General features: G+C 44.4%; 1 protein-coding gene and 1 pseudogene across 8 annotated transcripts in view; one reads left to right on the top strand and one right to left on the bottom strand.

Moving 5' to 3' along the window:
• The window catches only part of ZCCHC10 (zinc finger CCHC-type containing 10), a 35,343-nt gene that overhangs the window by 2,517 nt on the left and 11,436 nt on the right, over positions 1-21,390 (bottom strand). For 4 of the 8 annotated variants that reach the window (XR_004430070.1, XM_033181236.1, XM_033181237.1 and 1 more), the window contains 2 exons: positions 7,641-7,802; positions 636-677 (listed from right to left, as the gene is read on the bottom strand). Coding sequence is in view for 7 of the 8 variants with exons in the window: in XM_033181236.1 (XP_033037127.1) it covers positions 636-677; positions 7,641-7,802 (204 nt within the window). In the remaining variant the exon portion in view is untranslated. Of the gene's footprint in view, positions 1-635; positions 706-7,640; positions 7,803-21,390 lie in introns of all 8 variants that reach the window. The other 4 variants (XM_033181239.1, XM_033181241.1, XM_033181242.1 and 1 more) reach the window with 2 other exon arrangements.
• LOC117064653 lies at positions 2,664-4,366 on the top strand (annotated as a pseudogene).

Raw genomic sequence — 21,390 nt, 5'->3', positions numbered from 1 at the left:
TTCATCATCTTTATTTTAACTACTTTGGACTAGATATGGCGGGCCGACAATTTCCTACCAGTCTATTAACACTTCCTATTCTAAGCCAAGGGAAGACAATTATTTATTGTCTCCAGGTATAAGGACTCTAGAAAGTTGGAGTAAAAGTAGAAATAGAAGCAATGCATTTCCAGATAGGTTAAAAAAAGGAACTTATCAGAAAAGAAGATGATTATTTAATTATAAATTGCAATAAGAGACTTCAGACCCAAATCTTATAGCTATTTTTTTTGAGACAGAATTTGCTCTGTCGCCCAGGCTAGAGTGCAATGGCATGATCTTGGCTCACTGCAACCTCTGCCTCCTGGGTTCAAGCAATTCTCCTGCCTCAGTCTCCTGAGTAGCCAGGATTACAGGCATGTGCCACCACACCCAGCTAATTTTGTATTTTCAGTAGAGACAGGGTTTCACCATATTGGACAGGCTGGTCTCGAACTCCTGACCTCAGGTGATCCACCCACCTTGGCCTCCCAAAGTGCTGGGATTACAGGCATGAGCCACCATGTCCAGCATAGCTATTATTTTAAAATCACCTTTCCCATCCCTCCAGTTAGTATTACATGTTATCTATAAAATACTACTAAAACCACACATACCTTTTTTTCTTGGCCTTTCTTTCCACATTGGTTTCTCCAATGCTGATAAACACGAGGGGGAAAAAAGCTCCTGTTAATAGAGTGATTATACACAGCTCAGACAAGCCCTTCTGCTATCCCCCAAACCATTTTACTCTGGAGAAACATTCTATCTTTTTATCACATCTAGAGTACAGTATTTCTTATTATAAGCAAGTGGAAAGTCTGCTATTGTAGGCTGTATATGATACATGCAGTCAACTTAACCAGCATTTAAGCAAGATAACATATCTTAGCACCTGTATAAAAGTCAGGTAGGTTAGTAGTTAAGATGATTACTTTTTTTAAGTCTGAAACTGAGGCTGACATAGCTATATCACTACTTACTGAACAACAGAACAAAGCAAATAGCACAATAGCTGTAATTTGTAGTTTGAGTTCTCAGAATCATATAAATAGCTATTTCATAATTTTTCAAAAGCAGCCCTTTAATTTAAAATATTTCTTTTTCTGCATGTCCCCCAACTGTTGAGTTATTTACTTTTTTTTTTTTTTTTTTGAGATGAAGTCTCATTCTGTTGTCCAGGCTGGTGCAGTGGCACGATGTTAACTCACTGCAATCTCCGCCTCCTGGGTTCAAGCAATTCTTCTGCCTCAGCCTCCTGAGGGGCTGGGACTACAGGTATACGCTACCAAGCCCGGCTAATTTTTATATTTTTAGTAGAGATGGAGTTTCACCATACTGGCCAGGCTAGTCTCAAACTCCTGACCTTATGATCCGCCCACCTTGGCCTCCCAAAGTCCTGGGATTACAGGTGTGAGCCACCCTGTCTGGCTGAGTTATTTACTCTTTTGTTTGTTTGTTTGTTTGTTTGAGATGGAGTCTCGCTCTGTCGCCCAGGCTGGAGTGCAGTGGCGCGATCTCGGCTCACTGCAAGTTCCGCCACCAGGGTTCACACCATTCTCCTGCCTCAGCCTCCTGAGTAGCTGAGACTACAGGCGCCCGCCACCACACCCGGCTAATTTTTTGTAATTTTAGTAGAGACAGGGTTTCACTGTGTTAGGATGGTCTCAATCTCCTGACCTTGTGATCCGCCCACCTCGGCCTCCCAAAGTGCTGGGATTACAGGCATGAGCCACTGCGCCTGGCTGATTTACTCTTTAAAGACCAGAAATTTAATACTTCAAAACTATGTTCACTCACATTATTTATAAAGAATAAAGTCTGGTAAATCTGAATGAAAGGGACAAATGGCTTGCTGCTACTATTCTGTCAAAAAACATGCATACTAAATCAGGTTTTAAAATTACACATTAGGCCAGGTGCAGTGGCTCACACCTGTAATCCCAGAACTCTGGGAGGCTGAGGCGGGCAGATCATTTGAGGTCAGGAGTTCGAGACCAGCCTGGCCAACATGGTGAAACTCTGTTTCTACTAAAAAAAATACAAAAATTAGCCAGGCTTGGTGGTGCACACCTGTACTCCCAGCTACCCAGGAGACTGAGGCAGGAGAATCTCTTGAACCTGGGAGGCGGAGGTTGCAGTGAGCTGAGATCGCACCATTACACTCCAGCTTGGGCGACAGAGCAAGACTCTGTCTCAAAATAAAAACAACAACAACAACAACAAGAAAAAACAATTAATTCTATCACTACTATCCCGAAAATTTAACTTTTTTTTTTCTTTTTGAGACAGGGTATCACTGTTACCCAGGCTGGAGTGCAGTGGCACGATCTTGGCTTACTGCAACCTCTGCCTCCCAGGCTCAAGCAATCCTCCTACCTCAACCTCTGAAGTAGCTGGGGATACAAGCACGCACCACCACGCCTACCTAAATTATGTACTTTTTTGTAGAGACAGGGTTTTACCATGTTGCCCAGGCTGGTCTTGAACTCCTAAGCTCAAGCAATCTGCTCACCTCAGCCTCCCAAAATGTTGGGATTACAAGTGTGAGCCACCACACATGGCCAACGTTTTTATATTCTGGCCTTCTCTGTATTTCCTAGATAATGCTTCCATCCTTATTTCCTGAGTCTCCGAACATAAACATGTATTTATGTAAAGTTTTTTACACAATGGAATTACTTACTGAATTGTCATTTTGGGAGTAAAATAAGAGGGTGAAGGATACTTATTAAATTATAACTGAATCAAAACTCAGCAATCTTTTTTTTTTTTTTTTTTTTTTTTTTTTGAGAATGGAATCTCCTTCTGTTGCCCAGGCTGGAGTGCAGTGGCGTGATCTCAGCTCACTGCAAGCTCCACCTCCCGGGTTCACGCTATTCTCCTGCCTCAGTCTCCTGAGTAGCTGGGACCACAGGCGCCTGCCACCATGCCCAGCTAATTTTTTTGTATTTTTAGTAGAGATGGGGTTTCACCGTGTTAGCCAGGATGGTCTCGAGCTCCTGATCTTGTGATTCACCTGCCTCGGCCTCCCAAAGTGCTGGGATTGCAGGTGTGAGCCACGGTGCCCGGCCAGCAATCTTTTGTTTAACAAAGCCAGATTTATGTAATTATTTATGTTTTAGACCAAAATACTTGTGAGATACAATTAGAAAAACAAACATAAATGTCAAAATAAAATTTTATTTATTTTCTGTAGAGGTGGGTCTTGCTATGTTGCCCAGGCTGGTCTCAAACTCCTGTCCTCAAGTGATCCTCCCACCTTAGCTTCCCAAAGTGCTGGGATTATAGGTGTGTGCCTAAACTAGAATGAAAATTTTCATAACCTGTATTTCATTCTTTAGGACAGGGGTTTTCAAACATTTTTTTTGCTTACATTCCTAATAAAATAATTTCTGGAAAGTTTGTACCGGCAATTCTAAGTTTTAGTTATTTGCAAAGGGCATGTTATATAAATATTATAAAAAGTTCTACAATAATTTAATACCTATTATTCACATAAGAACATGTGAACATGTTTAACAGTTGATACTTTTTTTTTTTGAGGCGGAGTCTCGTTCTGTCACCTAGGTGGGAGTGCTGTTGCGTGATCTCGGCTCACTTCAACCTCCTCCACCTCCCAGGTTCAAGCAATTCTCCTGTCTCAGCCTCCTGAGTAGCTGGGATTACAGGTGCCTGCCACCATGCCCGGCTAATTTTTGTACTTTTAGTAGAGACGGGGTTTCACTATGTTGGCCAGGCTGGTATCGAACTCTTGACCTCAGGCGATCCACCCACCTTGGCCTCCCAAAGTGTTGGGATTACAGGCGTAAGCCACCGTGCCCAACCGTTTTTTAAGGAACAGGGTCTTGGTGATACTACTTGGCTCAGGGCCTGGTGGCTAGGCTGGCTCTCTCCTTTCCAGGTGGAGGCTTCTGCTGCAAACTCCGCCAGATCACGGGTCAGGCCAAGAAGCATGCGAAGCTGATCCCCCTCTTTGTCTTTATTAGAACTGGAGGTACCGGAGCAGCACTGTTTCTCTTGCATCTGGCATTGTTCAATCCAGATGTTTGTTGGGACAGAACGTTATAATAACCCACAGCCCTGGAACAAACTAGGTCCCAATGATCAATACAAGTTCTACTCAGTGAATGTGGATTACAGCAAATTAAAGAAAGAAGGTACAGATTTCTAAATGAAATGTTTCACTATAAAGCTGCTTTAGAATAAAGGTCTTCCAGAAGCCATCTGCCCAATTTTCCACTTAACCAGGAAATATTTCTCCTCTAAATGCATGAAATCATGTTGATGTAATCTACTGGAGATTACATTGATTAATAAATAACTGAAAGTTAAAAAAAAAAAAAAAGAAACAGGGTCTTGCTGTGTTGCCTAGACTAGACTGGTCTTAAGACTCCTGGCCTCAAGTGATCCTCTTGCCTTGGCCTCCCAAAGTGCTGGGATTACAGGCATGAGCCACAGCATCTGGCTGATAGTATAAAGTTTAATAACTATTACATTAAAACAAATTTATTGGTAATATATATACACATATGTGTGTGTGTGTGTGTATATATATATTTTTTTGGTGAGATAGAGTCTTGCTGTATCACCCAGGCTGGAGTGCAGTGGTGTGATTTCAGCTCCCTGCAACTTCTGCCTCCTGGGTTCAAGTGATCCTCCTGCCTCAGCCTCCCAAGTAGCTGCAATTACAGGGTGCACCACCGCACCCAGCTAATTTTTGTATTTTTAGTAGAGGCAGGGTTTTGCCATGTTGGCCAGGATGGTCTCGAACTCCTGACCTCGAGTGATCCACCCACCTCGGCCTCCCATAGTGCTGGAATTACAGGCGTGAGCCACTGTGACCAGTCTGGAAATGCATTTCTTAATGACAGATTTTTTTCTAGTTTATGTAGCTATAAATAAATATTTCTTCATGGTAGAATGTGACCAGGTTCGGCATCAATTAAATTCCTATTTTTTAATTTTATTTTTTCAATAGAGATGGCTCTTGGGGAATTAATTCTTATTATTTATTTTTTTTTGAGACAGAGTTTTGCTCTTGTTGCCCAGGCTGGAGTGCAATGGTGCAATCTCAGCTCACCACAACCTCCGCCTCCCGGGTTCAAGCAGTTCTCCTGCCTCAGTCTCCCAAGCAGCTGGGATTATGGGCATGCACCACCACGCCCGGATAATTTTGTATTTTTAGTAGAGACGGGGTTTCTCCATGTTGGTCAGGTTGGTCTCGAACTCCCAACCTCAGGTGATCTGCCCGCCTCAGCCTACCAAAGTGCCGGGATTATAGGCACGAGCCACCATGCCCAGCTTAATTCTTATTTTTAAGAGTTACGGGCCGGGCGCGGTGGCTCAAGCCTGTAATCCCAGCACTTTGGGAGGCCGAGACGGGCGGATCACAAGGTCAGGAGTTCGAGACCATCCTGGCGAACACGGTGAAATCCCGTCTCTACTAAAAAATACAAAAAAACTAGCCGGGCGAGGTGGCGGGGCCTGTAGTCCCAGCTACTCGGGAGGCTGAGGCAGGAGAATGGCGTAAACCCAGGAGGCGGAGCTTGCAGTAAGCTGAGATCCCGCCACTGCACTCCAGCCTGGGCGACAGAGCGAGACTCCGTCTCCAAAAAAAAGGGTTACATATTTAACCTAGAGAAACCCTAATCTAAATAGATTGATTGGAACGGAAAGACTTGTTACTTCCCTATCACTCAATTCTCTGCATTCCATCTGTTATATTCCACAAGTCACATAATAATACACCATTAAAATATATTTTTTAATTGACAATTCAATTAGGTCCTCTTCAATTCTGTTTAGGGAAAAACCTTAAAAAAGAATTTACTCTTGGCTGGGTACATTGGCTCACACCTGTAATCCCAGTACTTTGGGAGGCCGAGGTGGGTGGATCATGAGGTCAGGAGATCAAGACCATCCTGGCTAACATGGTGAAACCCTGTCTCTATTAAAATTACAAAAAATTAGCTGGGTGTGGTGGCACATGCCTGTACTCCCAACTACTCTGGAGGCTGAGACACAATCACTTGAACCTGGGAGGCAGAGGTTGAAGTGAGCTGAGATCGCACCACTGCACTCCAGCCTGGGTGACACAGCGAGACTCTGACTCAAAAAAAAAATTTTATTCTCAAAAATTATGGCCAGCTGGGCACGGTGGTTCACCTCTATAATCTCAGCACTTTGGGAGGCTGAGGTGGGTGGACTGCTTGAGCTCAGGAGTTTGAGACCACCCGGGCAACATGGCAAAATCCCATCTCTACCAAAAATACAAAACATTAGCGAGGCGTGGTGGTGGGCACCTGAAGTCTCAGCTACTTGGGAGGCTGAGGTGGGAGAATTACTTGAACCCAGGAGGTGGAGGTTGCAGTGAGATGAGACTGCACTCCAGCCTGGGTGACATAGTCAGACCCTGTCTCAAAACAAACGAACAAACAAACAAAACTATTATGACCATTCACTTTCTCAGCACAAACACCACCATTCTGAAAAACCATCTAGGTTTTCATACATGAGGACAATACACTAAGGTATGTTAGAGATGGGTGAGAGGTATACCTTTCTTTTATGAGATTAGAGAAGCATCGTTAGAAAAGGGGAAGTAGAAAAGGAGACCACTAGGCAAGTTCTCATCCAGATTTGTTTTAGGAAGAATTGTACATGAATGTTGATAATCTAGTATTGGTTATCTGTTCCTGCATAACTCTTGAAGAACTTTCATGTCCACAAATTGGAAGACTGCTGCCTTGAAAGTAGTCTAAATACTTAAGACACTATTATATAGCTAACAGCCCTTACGAAGATGCTGCCTTTTTTTTTTTTTTTTGAGACAGAGTCTCGCTCTGTCACCCAGTCTGGAATGCAGTGGCACGATCTCAGCTCACCAAAACCTCCACTGCCCAGGTTCAAGTGATTCTCTTGCCTCAGCCTCCTGAATAGCTGGGATTACAGGTACCTGCCACCATGCCCGGCTAATTTTTGTATTTTTAATAGAGATGGGATTTCACTATGTTGGCCAGGATGGTCTCAAACTACTGGACTCATGTGATCTGCCCGCCTCAGCCTCCCAAAGTGTTGGGATTACAGGTGTGAGCCACTGTGCCCAGCCAATTCTTCTTTTTATAAACATAAATCATAGCATATTATATATTCTGTTCTCTACCTTATTTAATATACCTGATACTTCTTGGATAGCTTTCCATGTCAGTTCATATAATCAATCTCTTAATTCAACTGTCATTTCATTGACAGTTGAGGCAATAAAGCAAAATGATTAAGACCATGAATCTGGGGGACAGGCTGCATGCTTTAACACATACTTTTTCTTCTTACTAGCTGTATGACAATGAATAAGTTATTCAACATCTCCTTGCTTTAGGTTCTTCATATGTAAAATGAAGACAATAATACTACCCACCTTAATAGTGTAGATATCAGTTTTAAATAAGCTAATACTTATAAAGACCCTAGAATAGTGCTTGGCACATAGTAAGCATCCATTAAACATCACTAACATTATCATTAAAATCTGGAGAACCACCATTAAATGTCTGGTCCTTTAATAAAGTCTATAAATACACATTAAAAAAAATTCCTTTGTATACCACATGTAAACCTACCTTTGCTGTAATAATAATCTGTTTTCTTTTTCTTTTAAAGCTTTCTTTAGTTCTGCTGTCCTTGAGGGCCTGTGTAGGTATTTTCTTTTTCCTGTGCATTCGTAAGTCCAATGTCCAAATTCCAAGCATTTCTGACATCTTACGTGTTGCTTATTTGCTTCACTACAGAACAAAAAGTAGAATATAAGCCTTAAAATTCTATCTTGTGACTTTCACGCTGAGAACTATAAAAAATATGAAGAATAAAATTATGTTTACTCCTATGGTCCAATTCACAAAAATAAACATTTTACCCTTTATATTATGTGAGATTGAATACAAGTCTAGTAAGTATAATGATATGGTTTGGCTGTGTCCCTATCCAAATCTCATATTGAATTCCCACATGTTGTGGAAGAAACCTGGTGGGAGGTAACTTAATCATAGGGGCAAGTCTTTCCTGTGCTGTTCTCGTGATAGTGAATAAATCTCACAAGATGTGATGGTTTTAAAAATAGGAGTTTCCGGCCAGGCACGGTGGCTCATGCCTGTAATCCCAGCACTTTGGGAGGCTGAGGCAGGCGGATCACTAGGTCAGGAGATCGAGACCATCCTGGCTAACACAGTGAAACCCCATCTCTACTAAAAATACAAAAAATTAGCTGGGCATGGTGCCAGGCGCCTGTAGTCCCAGCTACTTGGGAGGCTAAGGCAGGAGAATGGTATGAACCCAGGAGGCAGAGCTTGCAGTGAGCCAAGATCACGCCACTGCACTCCAGCCTGGGTGACAGAGGGAGATTCCTGTCTCAAAAAAAACAAAAAAACAAAAAACAAACAAACAAAAAAACAACAGGAGGTTTCCTGCAAGGTCTCTCCCTCTTTTCCTGCTGCCATCCATGTAAAATGTGACTTGTTCTTCCTTGCCTTCTGCCATGATTGTGAGGCCTCCCCAGCCATGTTGCACTGAGTCCAATAAACTTCTTTGCTTTATAAATTGCCCAGTCTTGGGCATATCTTTATCAACAGTGTGAAAATGGATTAATACATATATTAAGTGGTTAAAAGCATAGACCTTGAAGTTAAGATACAGCTGAATTCAAATCTTGGCTCCTCAATTCTGTTCCAGTTATAAGAGACTAAGACTAGGTCATTCAGACTACCTTCCAGGTCAGAACTAGAAAAGACTGTCAAAACATTTTTAACAAGCTTCTTTAAGAATCAGAAAATTGGCCAGGCATGGTGGCTCATGCCTGTAATCCCAGCACTTTGGGAGGCTGAGGTGGGTGGATCACAAGGTCAGGAGATGGAGACCATCCTGGCTAACACGGTGAAACCCCATCTCTACTAAAAATACAAAAAATTAGCCAGGTGTGGTGGTGGGCGCCTGTAGTCCCAGCTACTCGGGAGGCTGAGGCAGGAGAATGGCATGAACCCGGGAGACGGAACTTGCAGTGAGCCAAGATCGTGCCACTGTACTCCAGCCTGGGTGACAGAGTGAGACTCCATCTCAAAAAAAAAAAAAAAAAAAGAATCAGAAAATCAGGCCAGGCGCAGTGGCTCATGCCTGTAATCCCAGCACTTTGGGAGGCCGAGGTGGGTGGATCATGAGGTCAGGAGTTCGAGACCAGCCTGGCCAACGTGGTGAAACCCCGTCTCTACTAAAAATACAAAAAATTAGGCCGGGCGCGGTGGCTCAAGCCTGTAATCCCAGCACTTTGGGAGGCCGAGGCGGGCGGATCACGAGGTCAGGAGATCGAGACCATCCTGGCTAACATGGTGAAACCCCGTCTCTACTAAAAATACAAAAAAACTAGCCGGGCGAGGTGGCGGGCGCCTGTAGTCCCAGCTACTCGGGAGGCTGAGGCAGGAGAATGGCGTGAACCCGAGAGGCGGAGCTTGCAGTGAGCTGAGATCTGGCCAGTGCACTCCAGCTTGGGTGACAGAGCGAGACTCCGTCTCAAAAAAAAAAAAAAAAAAAAAAAAAAATACAAAAAATTAGCTGGGCGTGGTGGTGGGCACCTGTAATCCCAGCTACATGGGAGGCTGAGGCAGGAGAATCATTTGAACCTGGGAGATGGAGGTTGCAGTAAGCCTAGATTAGGCCATTGCACTCCAGCCCGGGCAACAGGGTGAGACTCCCATCTCAAAAAAAAAAAAAAAAAAAGAATCAGCGAATCAACAAGGGGGTAAAGAATAATCAACCTGACCAGTTGAAGTGGCTCACGTCTGTAATCCCAGCATTCTGGGAGGCCATAGGTGGAAGGATTTCTTGAGGCCAGGAATTTGAGACCAGCCAGGCAGGACAACACAGCAAGACTCTATCTCTACAACAAATTTTGGAAAATTAGCCCAGGCCAGGCCCGGTGGTTCACGCTTGTAATCCCAGCACTTTGGGAGGCCAAGGCAGGCAGATAATTTGAGCTCAGAAGTTTGAGACTAGCCTGGGCACCACGGTAAAACCCTGTCGCTACAAAAACTACAAAAATTAGCCAGGTGTGGTAGCAAACACCTCTAGTCCCAGCTACTTGGGAAGCTGAGAGAGGAGGCGCAATTGAGCCCAGGAGTTCAAGGCTACAGTAAACTATCATTGCGCCACTGCACTTCAACCTGGGTGACAGAGGGAGATTCTCTTTTTTTTTTTTTTTAAAGATGGAGTCTCACTCTGTTGCCCAGGCCGGAGTGCAGTGGCATGATATTGGCTCACCACAACTCTGCCTCCCAGGTTCAAGGGATTCCCCCACCTCAGCCTCCCAAATAGTTGAGACTACAGGCACACACTATCATGCCCGGCTAATTTTTGTATTTTTTGTAGAGGTGGGGTTTTGCCATGTTGGCCAGGCTGGTCTCAAACTCCTGGCCTCAAGTGATACCATTTCGGCCTCCCAAAGTGCTGGGATTACAGGCATGAGCCACTGTGCCCTGCCTGATTCTGTCTCTAAAAAAAAAAAAAAAAAAAAAAAAAAGGCCAGGCACGGTGGCTTATTCCTGTAATCCCAGCACTTTGTGGGGCTGAGGGAGGCGGATCGCTTGAGGTCAGAAATTCGAGACCAGCATGGCCAACATGGTGAAACCCCTGTCTTTACTAATACAAAAATTGCCAGGCTTGGTGGCGCACACCTGTAATCTCAGCTACTCAGGAGGCCGAGGCAGGAGAATCATTTGAACCTAGAAGGCAGAGGTTGCAGTGAGCCGAGATCACGCCACTGCACTCTGGCCTGGGCGCCAGAGTGAGGCTCTGTCTCAAAAAAAAAAAAAAAATTAAAACAAGATATGGAAGAAGACAGAAATCCAGAGTTCAGTCAACTTCTGTGCTGGGTGTATCTGTCCATCACAAGAGAGTAAGCATCACATGTTACAAGCTAAGGAGACAAACTCTGTGTCAGAGTTAAGATGAAGGGCTATACCCTACGAATAAACCCAAGTTTTTACAAACTTCAGCCAACTTTTAGTTACCTAGAAGACTGAGAAAAATCCAGTCCCTGAAATTGGACTGATATAGCCAAGGAAGAAAAAGAAATAAAGGACTGAAAAGGAAAAAACCTGTCATTTCTTATCGATTACGCATTAGGTACACTGTAAATCCTAATGAATCTACAGATAAAATATTTTGAAATAATTAGAATTAAGTGAGTTTAGCAAGGTTTTACATTTGGGTCAGCAATTTTTTTTTTTTTTTGGAGACGAAGTCTTGCTCTGTCACCCAGGCTGGAGTGCAGTGGCACGATCTCAGCTTACTGCAACCTCTACCTCCCAGGTTAAAGCAACTCTCCTGCGTCGGCTTCCAGAGTAGCTGGAACTACAGGCATACACCACCATGCACAGCTAATTTTTTGTATTTTGGCAGAGACGGGGTTTCACCATGTTATCCTGGCTGGTCTCAATCTCCTGGGCTCAGGCAATCTACCCGCCTCAGTCTCCCAAAGTGCTAGGATTACAGGTGTGAGCCACCACGCCCGGTACAGGTCAGCAAATTTTTCTGTAAAGGGTCAGGTAGTAAATATTACAGACTTTGTGGAACAAGAGGTAAAACTGTGGATGTTATATAGGTACTCATGTAACATGAGAGAAAACAAATTTCCATATTTTGTGGACAAAATGGAGGCTCATACATAAACAACATTCTTAGCTTATGAGCCTCCAAAAACAGGTAGCAGGCAGGATTCAGTGACCATGGTTTGTGGAACCTTATATTAGCTATAGAGGCACCATATAAAGATGAATTGAGTTTCTATATAACAAAAACAGTTTTTGTATTTAGTTTGTAGAGATGAGGTCTCCTTATGTTGCCCAGGCTAGTTTCAAATTCCTGAGCTCAAGTGATCCTCGCACCTTGGCCTCCTAAGTGCTGGGATTACAGGCGTGAATCACTGCACCCAGCCACAAAAACAGTTTAAAAGGATCTTTGTTTTTTTTTTTTGAGATGGAGTTTTGCTCTTGTTGTCCAGGCTGGAGTACAATGGCGCCATCTCAGCTCACTGCAACAGCTGCCTCCCGGATTCAAGTGATTCTCCAGCTTTAGCCTCCCTAGTAGCTGGGATTACAGGTGCCTGCCACCATACCCAGCTAATTTTTTTGTATTTTTAGTAGATATGGGGTTTCACTATGTTGGTCAGGCTGGTCTCGAACTCCTGACCTCAGGTGATCCACCCACTTTGGCCTTCCAAAGTGTTGGGATTACAGGTGTGAGCCACCGCACCTGGCTAAAAGGAACCTTCTAATTTAAAAGAAAAAAATTTTTTTTTTTTTTAAGAGACGAGGTCTCACTAAGTTGCCAAGGCTGGTCTTGAACTCCTGGGCTCAAGCAATCCTCCTGCTTTGGCCTCCCAGATTAAAGACATGAGCCACTGCGTAAGTGAACATTTTAAAAAGATAATATTTGTAACAATCCTAAAAACTATCAAATACCTAGAAAACAGAGAAAAGAAGTGTGAGACTTTTATGCAAAAACAAACCTTAGGCCAGGCGTGGTGGCTCATGCCTGTAATCCCAACACTTTGGGAGGCCAAGGCAGGTGGATCACAAAGTCAGGAGTTCAGGACCATCCTGGCCAAGATGATGAAACCCCATCTCTAATAAAAATACAAAAAAATTAGCTGGGCGCAGTGGCAGACACCTGTAATCCTAGCTACTCAGGAGGCTAAGGCAGGAGAATCGCTTGAACCCGGGCAGTACAGGATGCAGTGAGCCAAGATCACACCACTGCACTCCAGCCTGGGCAGTAGAGTGAGACTCCATCTAAAAACAAAAACAAAAACAAACAAACAAAAAAACAAAAAACAGACCCTGACTGAGATAAATTAAATACCAATATAAGTAGCTAAACAAATAGAGGGATATACCATGTTCATAGACTGGAAGGTTCAATATTATAAAATGTCAATTCTCTCCAAATTCCTGTATAGATTCAAAGCAATTCCAATAAAAACCCCAAAAGTTTCTTTGGGTGCAGAACTTAACAAGCTCATTCTAAAATGTGTACACAGCCAGGCTCGATGGCTCTCTCCTGTAACCCCAGCAGTCTGGGAGACCAAGGTAGGCAGATCACTTGAGGTCAGAAGTTTGAGACCAGCATGGGTAACACAGTGAAAGCCCATCTCCACCAAAAAAAAATTTTTAAAAATTATCTGGGCATGCTGGCATGCACCTGTAGTCCCCAACTACCTGGGAGGCTGAGGCAGGAGAATTGCTTGAACCTGGCAGGCAGAGGTTGCAGTGAACCAAGATCGTGCCACTGCACCCCAGCCTGAGCGACAGAGAGAGGATCCATCTCAAAAAAAAAAAAAGTAAGCCAGGCTCGGTGGCTCACTCCTGTAATCCCAGCACCTTGGGAGGTCGAGGCAGGCAAATCACCTGAGGCCAGGAGTTCAAGACCAGCCTGGCCAACATGGTGAAACCTCATCTCTACTAAAAATATAAAAATTAGACGGGTGTGGGGGTGTATGCCTGCAATCCCAGCTACCTGGGAGGCTAAGGCAGGAGAATTGCTTGAACTTGGGAGGCAGAGGTTGCAGTGAGCCAAGATCATACCACTGCACTCCAGCCTGGGCAACAGAGTGAGACTCCATCTCAAAAAAAAAAAAAAAAGTACACAGAAATTCAAAAGGCTAGTAACAGACAAAATATAACAGAAAAACAAGATGAAGTAGAATATGAAAAGACAGTACAAAAATGGGACTAGGGGCCAATCACAGTGGCTCACGCCTGTAATCCCAGCACTTTGGGAGGCCAAGGCGGGTGGATCACTTGAGGTCAGAAGCCCAAGACCAGCCTGGCCAACATGGTGAAACCTCGTTTCTACTAAAAATACAAAAAATTAGCTGGGCATGGCAATGCACACCTGTGGTCCCAGCTACTTGGGAGGCTGAGGCAGGAGAACTGCTTGAACCCGAGAGGCAGAGATTGCAGTGAGCCAAAATAGCGCTGCTGCACTCCAGCCTGGGCGACAGAATGAGGCTCCATCTCAAAAACAAAAAACAAAAAACAAAAAAATTTTAAAAAAGGGACTAGGAAACACAAATGAACAATAAACATATGAAAAAGTATTCATTAGTAATCAAAGAAAAGCAAATTAAAACCCCAACACCACTACACCTCTCCCAGAAAGACTAAAAATAAAAACTAGTAATAGCAAATGTTAGCAAAGATATGTAGCAAAAGAGGCCAGGCGTGGGGGCTCACACGTGTAATCCCAGCACTTTGGAAGGCTGAGGCAGGCAGATCACAAGGTCAGTAGTTCGAGACCAGCCTGGACATCACAGTGAAACCCCATCTCTATTAAAAATACAAAAATTAGCTGGGCATGGTGGTGCACACCTGTAGTACCAGCTACTTGGAGGGCTGAGGCTGGAGACTCGCTTGAACCCAGGTGGTGGACGCTGTAGTCAGACAAGATTGCGCCACTGCATTCCAGCCTGGGCAACAAAGCAAGATTCCGTCTCAAACAGAAAAAAAAAAAAAAGTTATGTAGGAAAAGAAACATCCATCCACTGTTGATAAGAATACAAATTCGTACAACTATTTTGGAAAAAAAAAAAAAAAACTCAAAAACAACCATTTACTATATTTGAAAAGATACGCTTACTCTATAGCTCAGCAATTCTACTTGCATGCAATAGAAATCCACGTGCAAGTATACCAAAAAATATTTACAATATTCCTTTTCCTTTATGTATTATAGCTTTAAAAAATTTTCAGTCACAACCTTACAGAAAAGTTGTTTCAAATAATTATTTTTCCTGAATCCTTTGTAAGTTGCCCACTTGATTCCTCATCAACCCAGAATATTTTACTGCATATTCTGTAAACTAGAAACTTCTCCTATATATCAATCAAAATCAAGAAATTAATATTGCTACATTCCTACTATTTACTCTTTAGACCACATTTAAGTTTCATCAAATGTCTTAACGTCCCGTATAGCAAATTCGGTTCAGCGCCAGAGTTGCACTTGTCACATTTCTTTAGCCTCCTTCAGTAGGAAGAGTTCCTCCGTCACGTCTTGCTTTTCATGATCTTGACACTTTTTTGAAGATTACAAGCCAGGTATCTTTGCAGTGTGCTTTAATTTGAGTTGGAAAATTTGCTTCCAAGCCCACTCATGTGGCTATTTGCAGAAGGCTTTAGTTTCTTGCCATGTTGGCCTTTCCACAGTGCTGCTTACAACATAGCTTTGCCCAGAGTCAATGACCAAGACCATCACTTTTGCTGTATTCTACTGATCACACAGACCAACCATGGTATAATGCGTGATTACACAACGGTGTACCAGGAGACAGAGATCATCATAGTCCATCTTGGAGGCTGGCTATCACATCTGATATCTCTGAGTATCTTTGGCAGGAATAAAATAGAAGTGATGCTGTGTACTTCTCATTGTATCCTAACAGGTTAACATAAGATTTAAATTTGTCTTATTACTGATAATGTTCACTTTGATCCCTTGGTTAAGGAGTGTCTACCAGACTTCGCCATTGTGAGGTTTTTTTGTTTTTTGTTTTGGTTTTTTTTGAGACTGAGTCTTGCTCTGTCACCCAGGCTGGAGTGCAGTGGCATGATCTCAGCTCACTGCAGCCTCTGCCTCCCGGGTTCCAGAGATTTTCCTGCCTCAGCCTACTGAGTAGTTGGGATTACAGGCGCACATCACCACACCCGGCTAATTTCTGTATTTTTAGTAGAAACGGGGTTTCACCATGTTGACCAGGCTGGTCTCGAACTCCTGACCTCAAGTGATCTGGCTGACTTGGCCTCCCAAAGTGCTGGGATTACAGGCAGAAGCCACTGCGTTTGGCCTGTAAACTTACTTTTCATCCTTTTGTAATTGTGGCAGTTCTAAAATATGTCCACAAATTTTGTGGAATTGTAATTCCCCTCTCCTTGGGTGTGGCTTGGACTTCACGACTTGCTTCCAACTAACAGAATGAAGCAAGGTGAGGGAGTGTGACTTTGAAGACTAGGTCAAGCAGCTGTCATGTTATCAAGATAGTCAAGTAGCTTCCACAATGACCTATGTGGCAAGGAACCTCACCCTTCTGTCAATAGCCATGTAAGTGAACCATCTGGGAAGCAGATTCCTAGTTCTGGTCAAGCCTTCAGATAACTGCTGCCCCTACCAACATCCTGATCACAACCACATGGGACAGCCTGAGTCAGAACCACTCACCTAGGTCGCTCCGCAATTCCTGACCCAGGGAAACTGTGAATTAATATTTATTGTTATAAGCCACTAAATTTTAGGAGTAATCTGTTACACAGTAATTGGTAACTAATACAGTAATTATTTTGTGGGCTAATACTTGAAAGTCCATAAATATCCTACTCCTCATTAAATATTTAGTTCTTTTATTCATGAGTATGGATTAATGTTTTTCAATTTTATTCAATGGGTTATAATCCATCACCATCTTTTAGTCTGAGCCTCAAATTGTCACAGTTTTGGTCAGTGGGAGCCCCTTCAAGCTGGATTCTGTGTTCTTTTGACATGGCTCCTTTATTATTTGAGGATTTCCTTGCTTTCTGGTACAACAACAAAAAAATCCAGGCTCAGTTTGTATTTTCCCTGCCCCAGCCTGAAACCAGCCATTTCTCCAAGGTGCTCTGATAATGTTTGGAGCCAACATGGGGGCACACACGTGCTTGCTGTTACTGGGATATTGCTGCTCCTAGTTAGTGTCAGCGGATAGAGCTAGGGAACACACACACCTACTCATCTGTCAAATATACACACTTACATCTATATTTAATATTTTCAAAACCATGATTTCACACTGATAATTCTAATTCTAACCCAATTTCACAGATTTTTAAATTTTTTCTCCACTTTATCTTAGCCAAAAAGCTGAGAAGCAACTACTGTTTATTTTTCTCTTTTTTTTTTGAGATGGACTTTTGCTCCTGTGCCCAGGCTGGAGTGCAATGGCGCGATCGCGGCTCACTGCAACCTCCACCTACTGGGTTCAATCAATTCTTTTGCCTCAGCCTCCCAAGTAGCTGGGATTACAGGCGCCTGCCACCATATCCGGCTAATTTTTGTATTTTTAGTAGAGGTGGGGTTTCACTATGTTGGCCAGGCTGGTCTTGAACTCCTGACCTCAGGTGATCCGCCCACCTCAGCCTTCCAAAGTGCTGGGATTATAGGCGTGACCCACCGCACCCAGGTATTTTTCTCTTCTATACTTCCTTCTTCAAGAAGAAACCTGGTTCCCACTATCCTTTTTTTTTTTTGAGACGGAGTCTTGCTCTGCCGCCGGGCTGGAGTGCAGTGGCCGGCTCTCAGCTCACTGCAAGCTCCACCTCCCGGGTTCACGCCATTCTCCTGCCTCAGCCTCCCGAGTAGCTGGGACTACAGGCGCCCGCCTCGTCGCCGGCTAGTTTTTTGTATTTTTTTTTTTAGTAGAGACGGGGTTTCACCGTATTAGCCAGGATGGTCTCGATCTCCTGACCTCGTGATCCGCCCGTCTCGGCCTCCCAAGTGCTGGGATTACAGGCGTGAGCCACCGCGCCCGGCCCCACTATCCTTAATAGATTACTTATTTGGTCAATTCCCCTTATGTAACCAAATGCCCATTGTTGCCACTGCTGACTCCTCCCCCATATCCTCTTAACTTCACTTGAAATCTGCCCTGCACCCCTACCCCCCTGACTCCCATTGCCAGGCGGGCCCGCCAGCCACATTTCTCTTTATACTCAGGCTCCGGTACCCTATACCAAATTATACCCACCCACATACCCTGTGTGGATGTTCTCTCCATGAGGAGACAACTTTTGTTAAACTGCCTTGTGTGGACACCCCTGACCCAGCTTGGGATCTGACACCCTGCACCGGACTTCCCCACTACTGGATGCCCTCTGCAACCTGTCGACATCATGAGCCAGTTCAAGCTCCTCTGTAGGTGCTCTCCTGACCCCACATTCAGCTCTAATATTTCTTTTTTTTTTTTTTTTTTGAGACAGTGTCTCGCTCTGTCGCCCGGACTGGAGTGCAGTGGCTGGATCTCAGCTCACTGCAAGCTCCGCCTCCCGGGTTCACGCCATTCTCCTGCCTCAGCCTCCCGAGTAGCTGGGACTACAGGCGCCCGCCACCTCGCCCAGCTAGTTTTTTGTATTTTTAGTAGAGACGGGGTTTCACCGTGTTAGCCAGGATGGTCTCAATCTCCTGACCTCGTGATCCGCCCGTCTCGGCCTCCCAAAGTGCTGGGATTACAGGCTTGAGCCACCGCGCCCGGCCCAGCTCTAATATTTCAAAGCCAGGTTGATCCTCTGCATAGACACCTAGTGTGCTCTATTCTAACCAATACCTTTAGAATTGCATTGTTCAGGAAGGGAAGAGGAAGAACTATAAAAATGTTCATAGCATGATTTTTTTCATTTTTGAGATACAGTCTCACCCTGTTGCCCAGACTGGAGTGTGATGGTGTGATCATGGCTCACTGCACCCTCAATCTCCTAAGCTCAAGCCATCCTTCCACCTCAGCCTCTCAAGTAGCTGGGACCACAAGTGCCCCCCACCATGCATGGCTAATATTTTTAGTTTTTGTAGAGATAGGGTCTTACTATGTTGCCCAGGCCAGTTTCAAACTCCTGGCCTCAAGCAATATTCCCACCTCAGCATCCCAAAGTGCTGGGATTGTAGGCATGAGCCACTGTGGTTGACAGCATGATTTGCAGTATCTTCAAAATTGGAAATAATATGAAAGTAGAACAGAAATTTGTGGTACACAATACAGTGGAATACTTCATGGTAATAAAAAAGAATAAATTACAGCTTCATTTAACATAAGATATAAGATAGACTCAAAAGAATCCAAATTGAACGATTCTATACAAAGTTTAAAGAGACAGCCAGGTGTGGTAGCTCACTCCTGTAATCCCAACACTTTGGGAGGCCAGGTGGGTGGATTACTTGAAGCCAGTAGTTCGAGACTAGCCTGGGCAACATGGCAAAACTCTGTCTCTACTAAAAATACCAAAAATTAGCTGAGTGTCGTGGCACATGCCTGTAGTCCCAACTGCTCGGGAGGCTGAGGCCTACGAATCGTTTGAACCCAGGAGGTGGAGGTTGCAGTGAGCCGAGATCACGCCATAGCACTCCAGTCTGGGGAACAAAATGAGAATCTGTCTCAAAAAAAAAAAAAAAAGATAAAATTAAACTGCAGTGCACAGACAGTAAAAATATAAACCGAGGCCAGGCGTGCTGGTTCACACCTGTAACCCCAGCACTTCTTCAAAGTTTTAAAGAAATCTTTACTCTTCCACTACATAGCTATATGATCTTCAGCAAGCTGATTTTTTTTTTTTTTATTATTACAATAGAGACAAGGTCTCACTATGTTGCCCAATCAGGTCTCAAACTCCTGGGCTGAAGCGATCCTCCCTCCTTGGCCTCTCTTATTTTTGAGACGGAGTCTTCCTCTGTCATCCAGATTGGAGTGCAGTGACGCAATCTCAGCTCACTGCAACCTCCACCTCCCAGGTTCAAACGATTCTCGTGCCTCAGCCTCCCAAGTAGCTAGGACTACAGGGCGTGCCACCCTGCCCTGCTAATTTTTGTATTTTTAGTAGAGACAGGGTTTCATCACGTTAACCAGGCTTGTCTTGAACTCCTGACCTCAGGTGATCCTTCGCCTCGGCCCACCTTGGCCTCCCAAAGTGCTGGGATTACAAGTGTGAGCCACCATGCCTGGCTGAGCAAGCCGATTTTTGAACTGAGTTCCCTCTTCTGAAAAATGTGGTAATACTGGCCAGGTGCGGAAGCTCATGCCTATAATCCCAGCACTTTGGGAGGCCAAGGCAGGAGGATTGCTTGAGGCCAAGAGTTTGAGACTTACCCTGGCTAACATAGCAAGACCCCATCTCTATTTAAAAAGAAAAAGTAGTAATATCTACTACTCAGTAGATATTAATATCTCAGTAATTCAGAGAATTAGTTGAGACCATAACCACGGCTCATACAAACTGTGTGCCAAGAATTTAAGTAAGTACTACTTATACGTGGTCACACCCAATCATAACAACCCAATGAATTGAGGGCACTATCTACTCTGTAGACTGGGAAGCAATATCTCCATTCTATAGATTGGAAAGTATATAAAGCAAGCAGTAAGGCATCTGACATAAAGTAACAAATAAATGAGAGCTATTATTACTAATCCGCATATTAGAGCAATCAGAACGATGTGGACTAATGATACACAGAAATTAACATGTTCTCAAAACATGGTTGTTGTTTTTTTTTGTTTTTTTTTAAGACGGAGTTTCGCTCTTATTGCCCAGGCTAGAGTGCAATGGCACAATCTCAGCTCACTGCAACCTCCACCTCCTGGGTTCAAGCAATTCTCCTGCCTCAGCCTCTCGAGTAGGTAGGATTACAGGCAGGCGCCACCACGCCTGGCTAATTTTGTATTTTTATTAGAGACGAGGTTTCTCCATGTTGGTCTGGCTCGTCTCAAACTCCTGACCTCAAGTGATCCATCTGCCTCGGCCTCCCAAAGTGCTGGGATTACAGGCGTGAGCCATCGCGCCCAGCAAAACATGGTTGTTTTAAAAATGAAAGGTGTGAAGTCGCATGCAGGCTTCCCACCTCCCAGGCTCAAGAGTAACCTGGGTAACACAGTGAGACCTCATCTCTACAAAAAAACAAAAATTGGCTGGGCGCGGTGGCTCAAGCCTGTAATCCCAGCACTTTGGGAGGCCGAGGCGGGCGGATCACAAGGTCAGGAGATCGAGACCATCCTGGCTAACACGGTGAAACCCCGTCTCTACTAAAAAAATACAGGCCGGGCGCGGTGGCTCAAGCCTGTAATCCCAGCACTTTGGGAGGCCGAGACGGGCGGATCACGAGGTCAGGAGATCGAGACCATCCTGGCTAATACGGTGAAACCCTGTCTCTACTTAGAAATACAAAAAACTAGCCGGGCGACGAGGCGGGCGCCTGTAGTCCAGCTACTCGGGAGGCTGAGGCAGGAGAATGGCATAAACCCGGGAGGCGGAGCTTGCAGTGAGCTGAGATCCGGCCACTGCACTCCAGCCTGGGTGGCAGAGCAAGACTCCGTCTCAAAAAAAAAAAAAAAAAAAAAAAAAACAAAAAACTAGCGGGCGAGGTGGCAGGCGCCTGTAGTCCCAGCTACTCGGGAGGCTGAGGCGGGAGAATGGCGTGAACCCGGGAGGCGGAGCTTGCAGTGAGCTGTGATCTGGCCAGTGCACTCCAGCTTGGGTGACAGAGCGAGACTCCGTCTCAAAAAAAAAAAAAACAAAAACAAAAACAAACAAACAAAAA

This window comes from Trachypithecus francoisi, unplaced genomic scaffold, assembly GCF_009764315.1.
Source record: "Trachypithecus francoisi isolate TF-2019V2 unplaced genomic scaffold, Tfra_2.0 Lachesis_group2, whole genome shotgun sequence".
Lineage (NCBI taxonomy): Eukaryota > Metazoa > Chordata > Mammalia > Primates > Cercopithecidae > Trachypithecus > Trachypithecus francoisi.
Note: the sequence above shows the minus strand (reverse complement) of the source record. Positions and strands in the feature narration are given on the sequence as shown.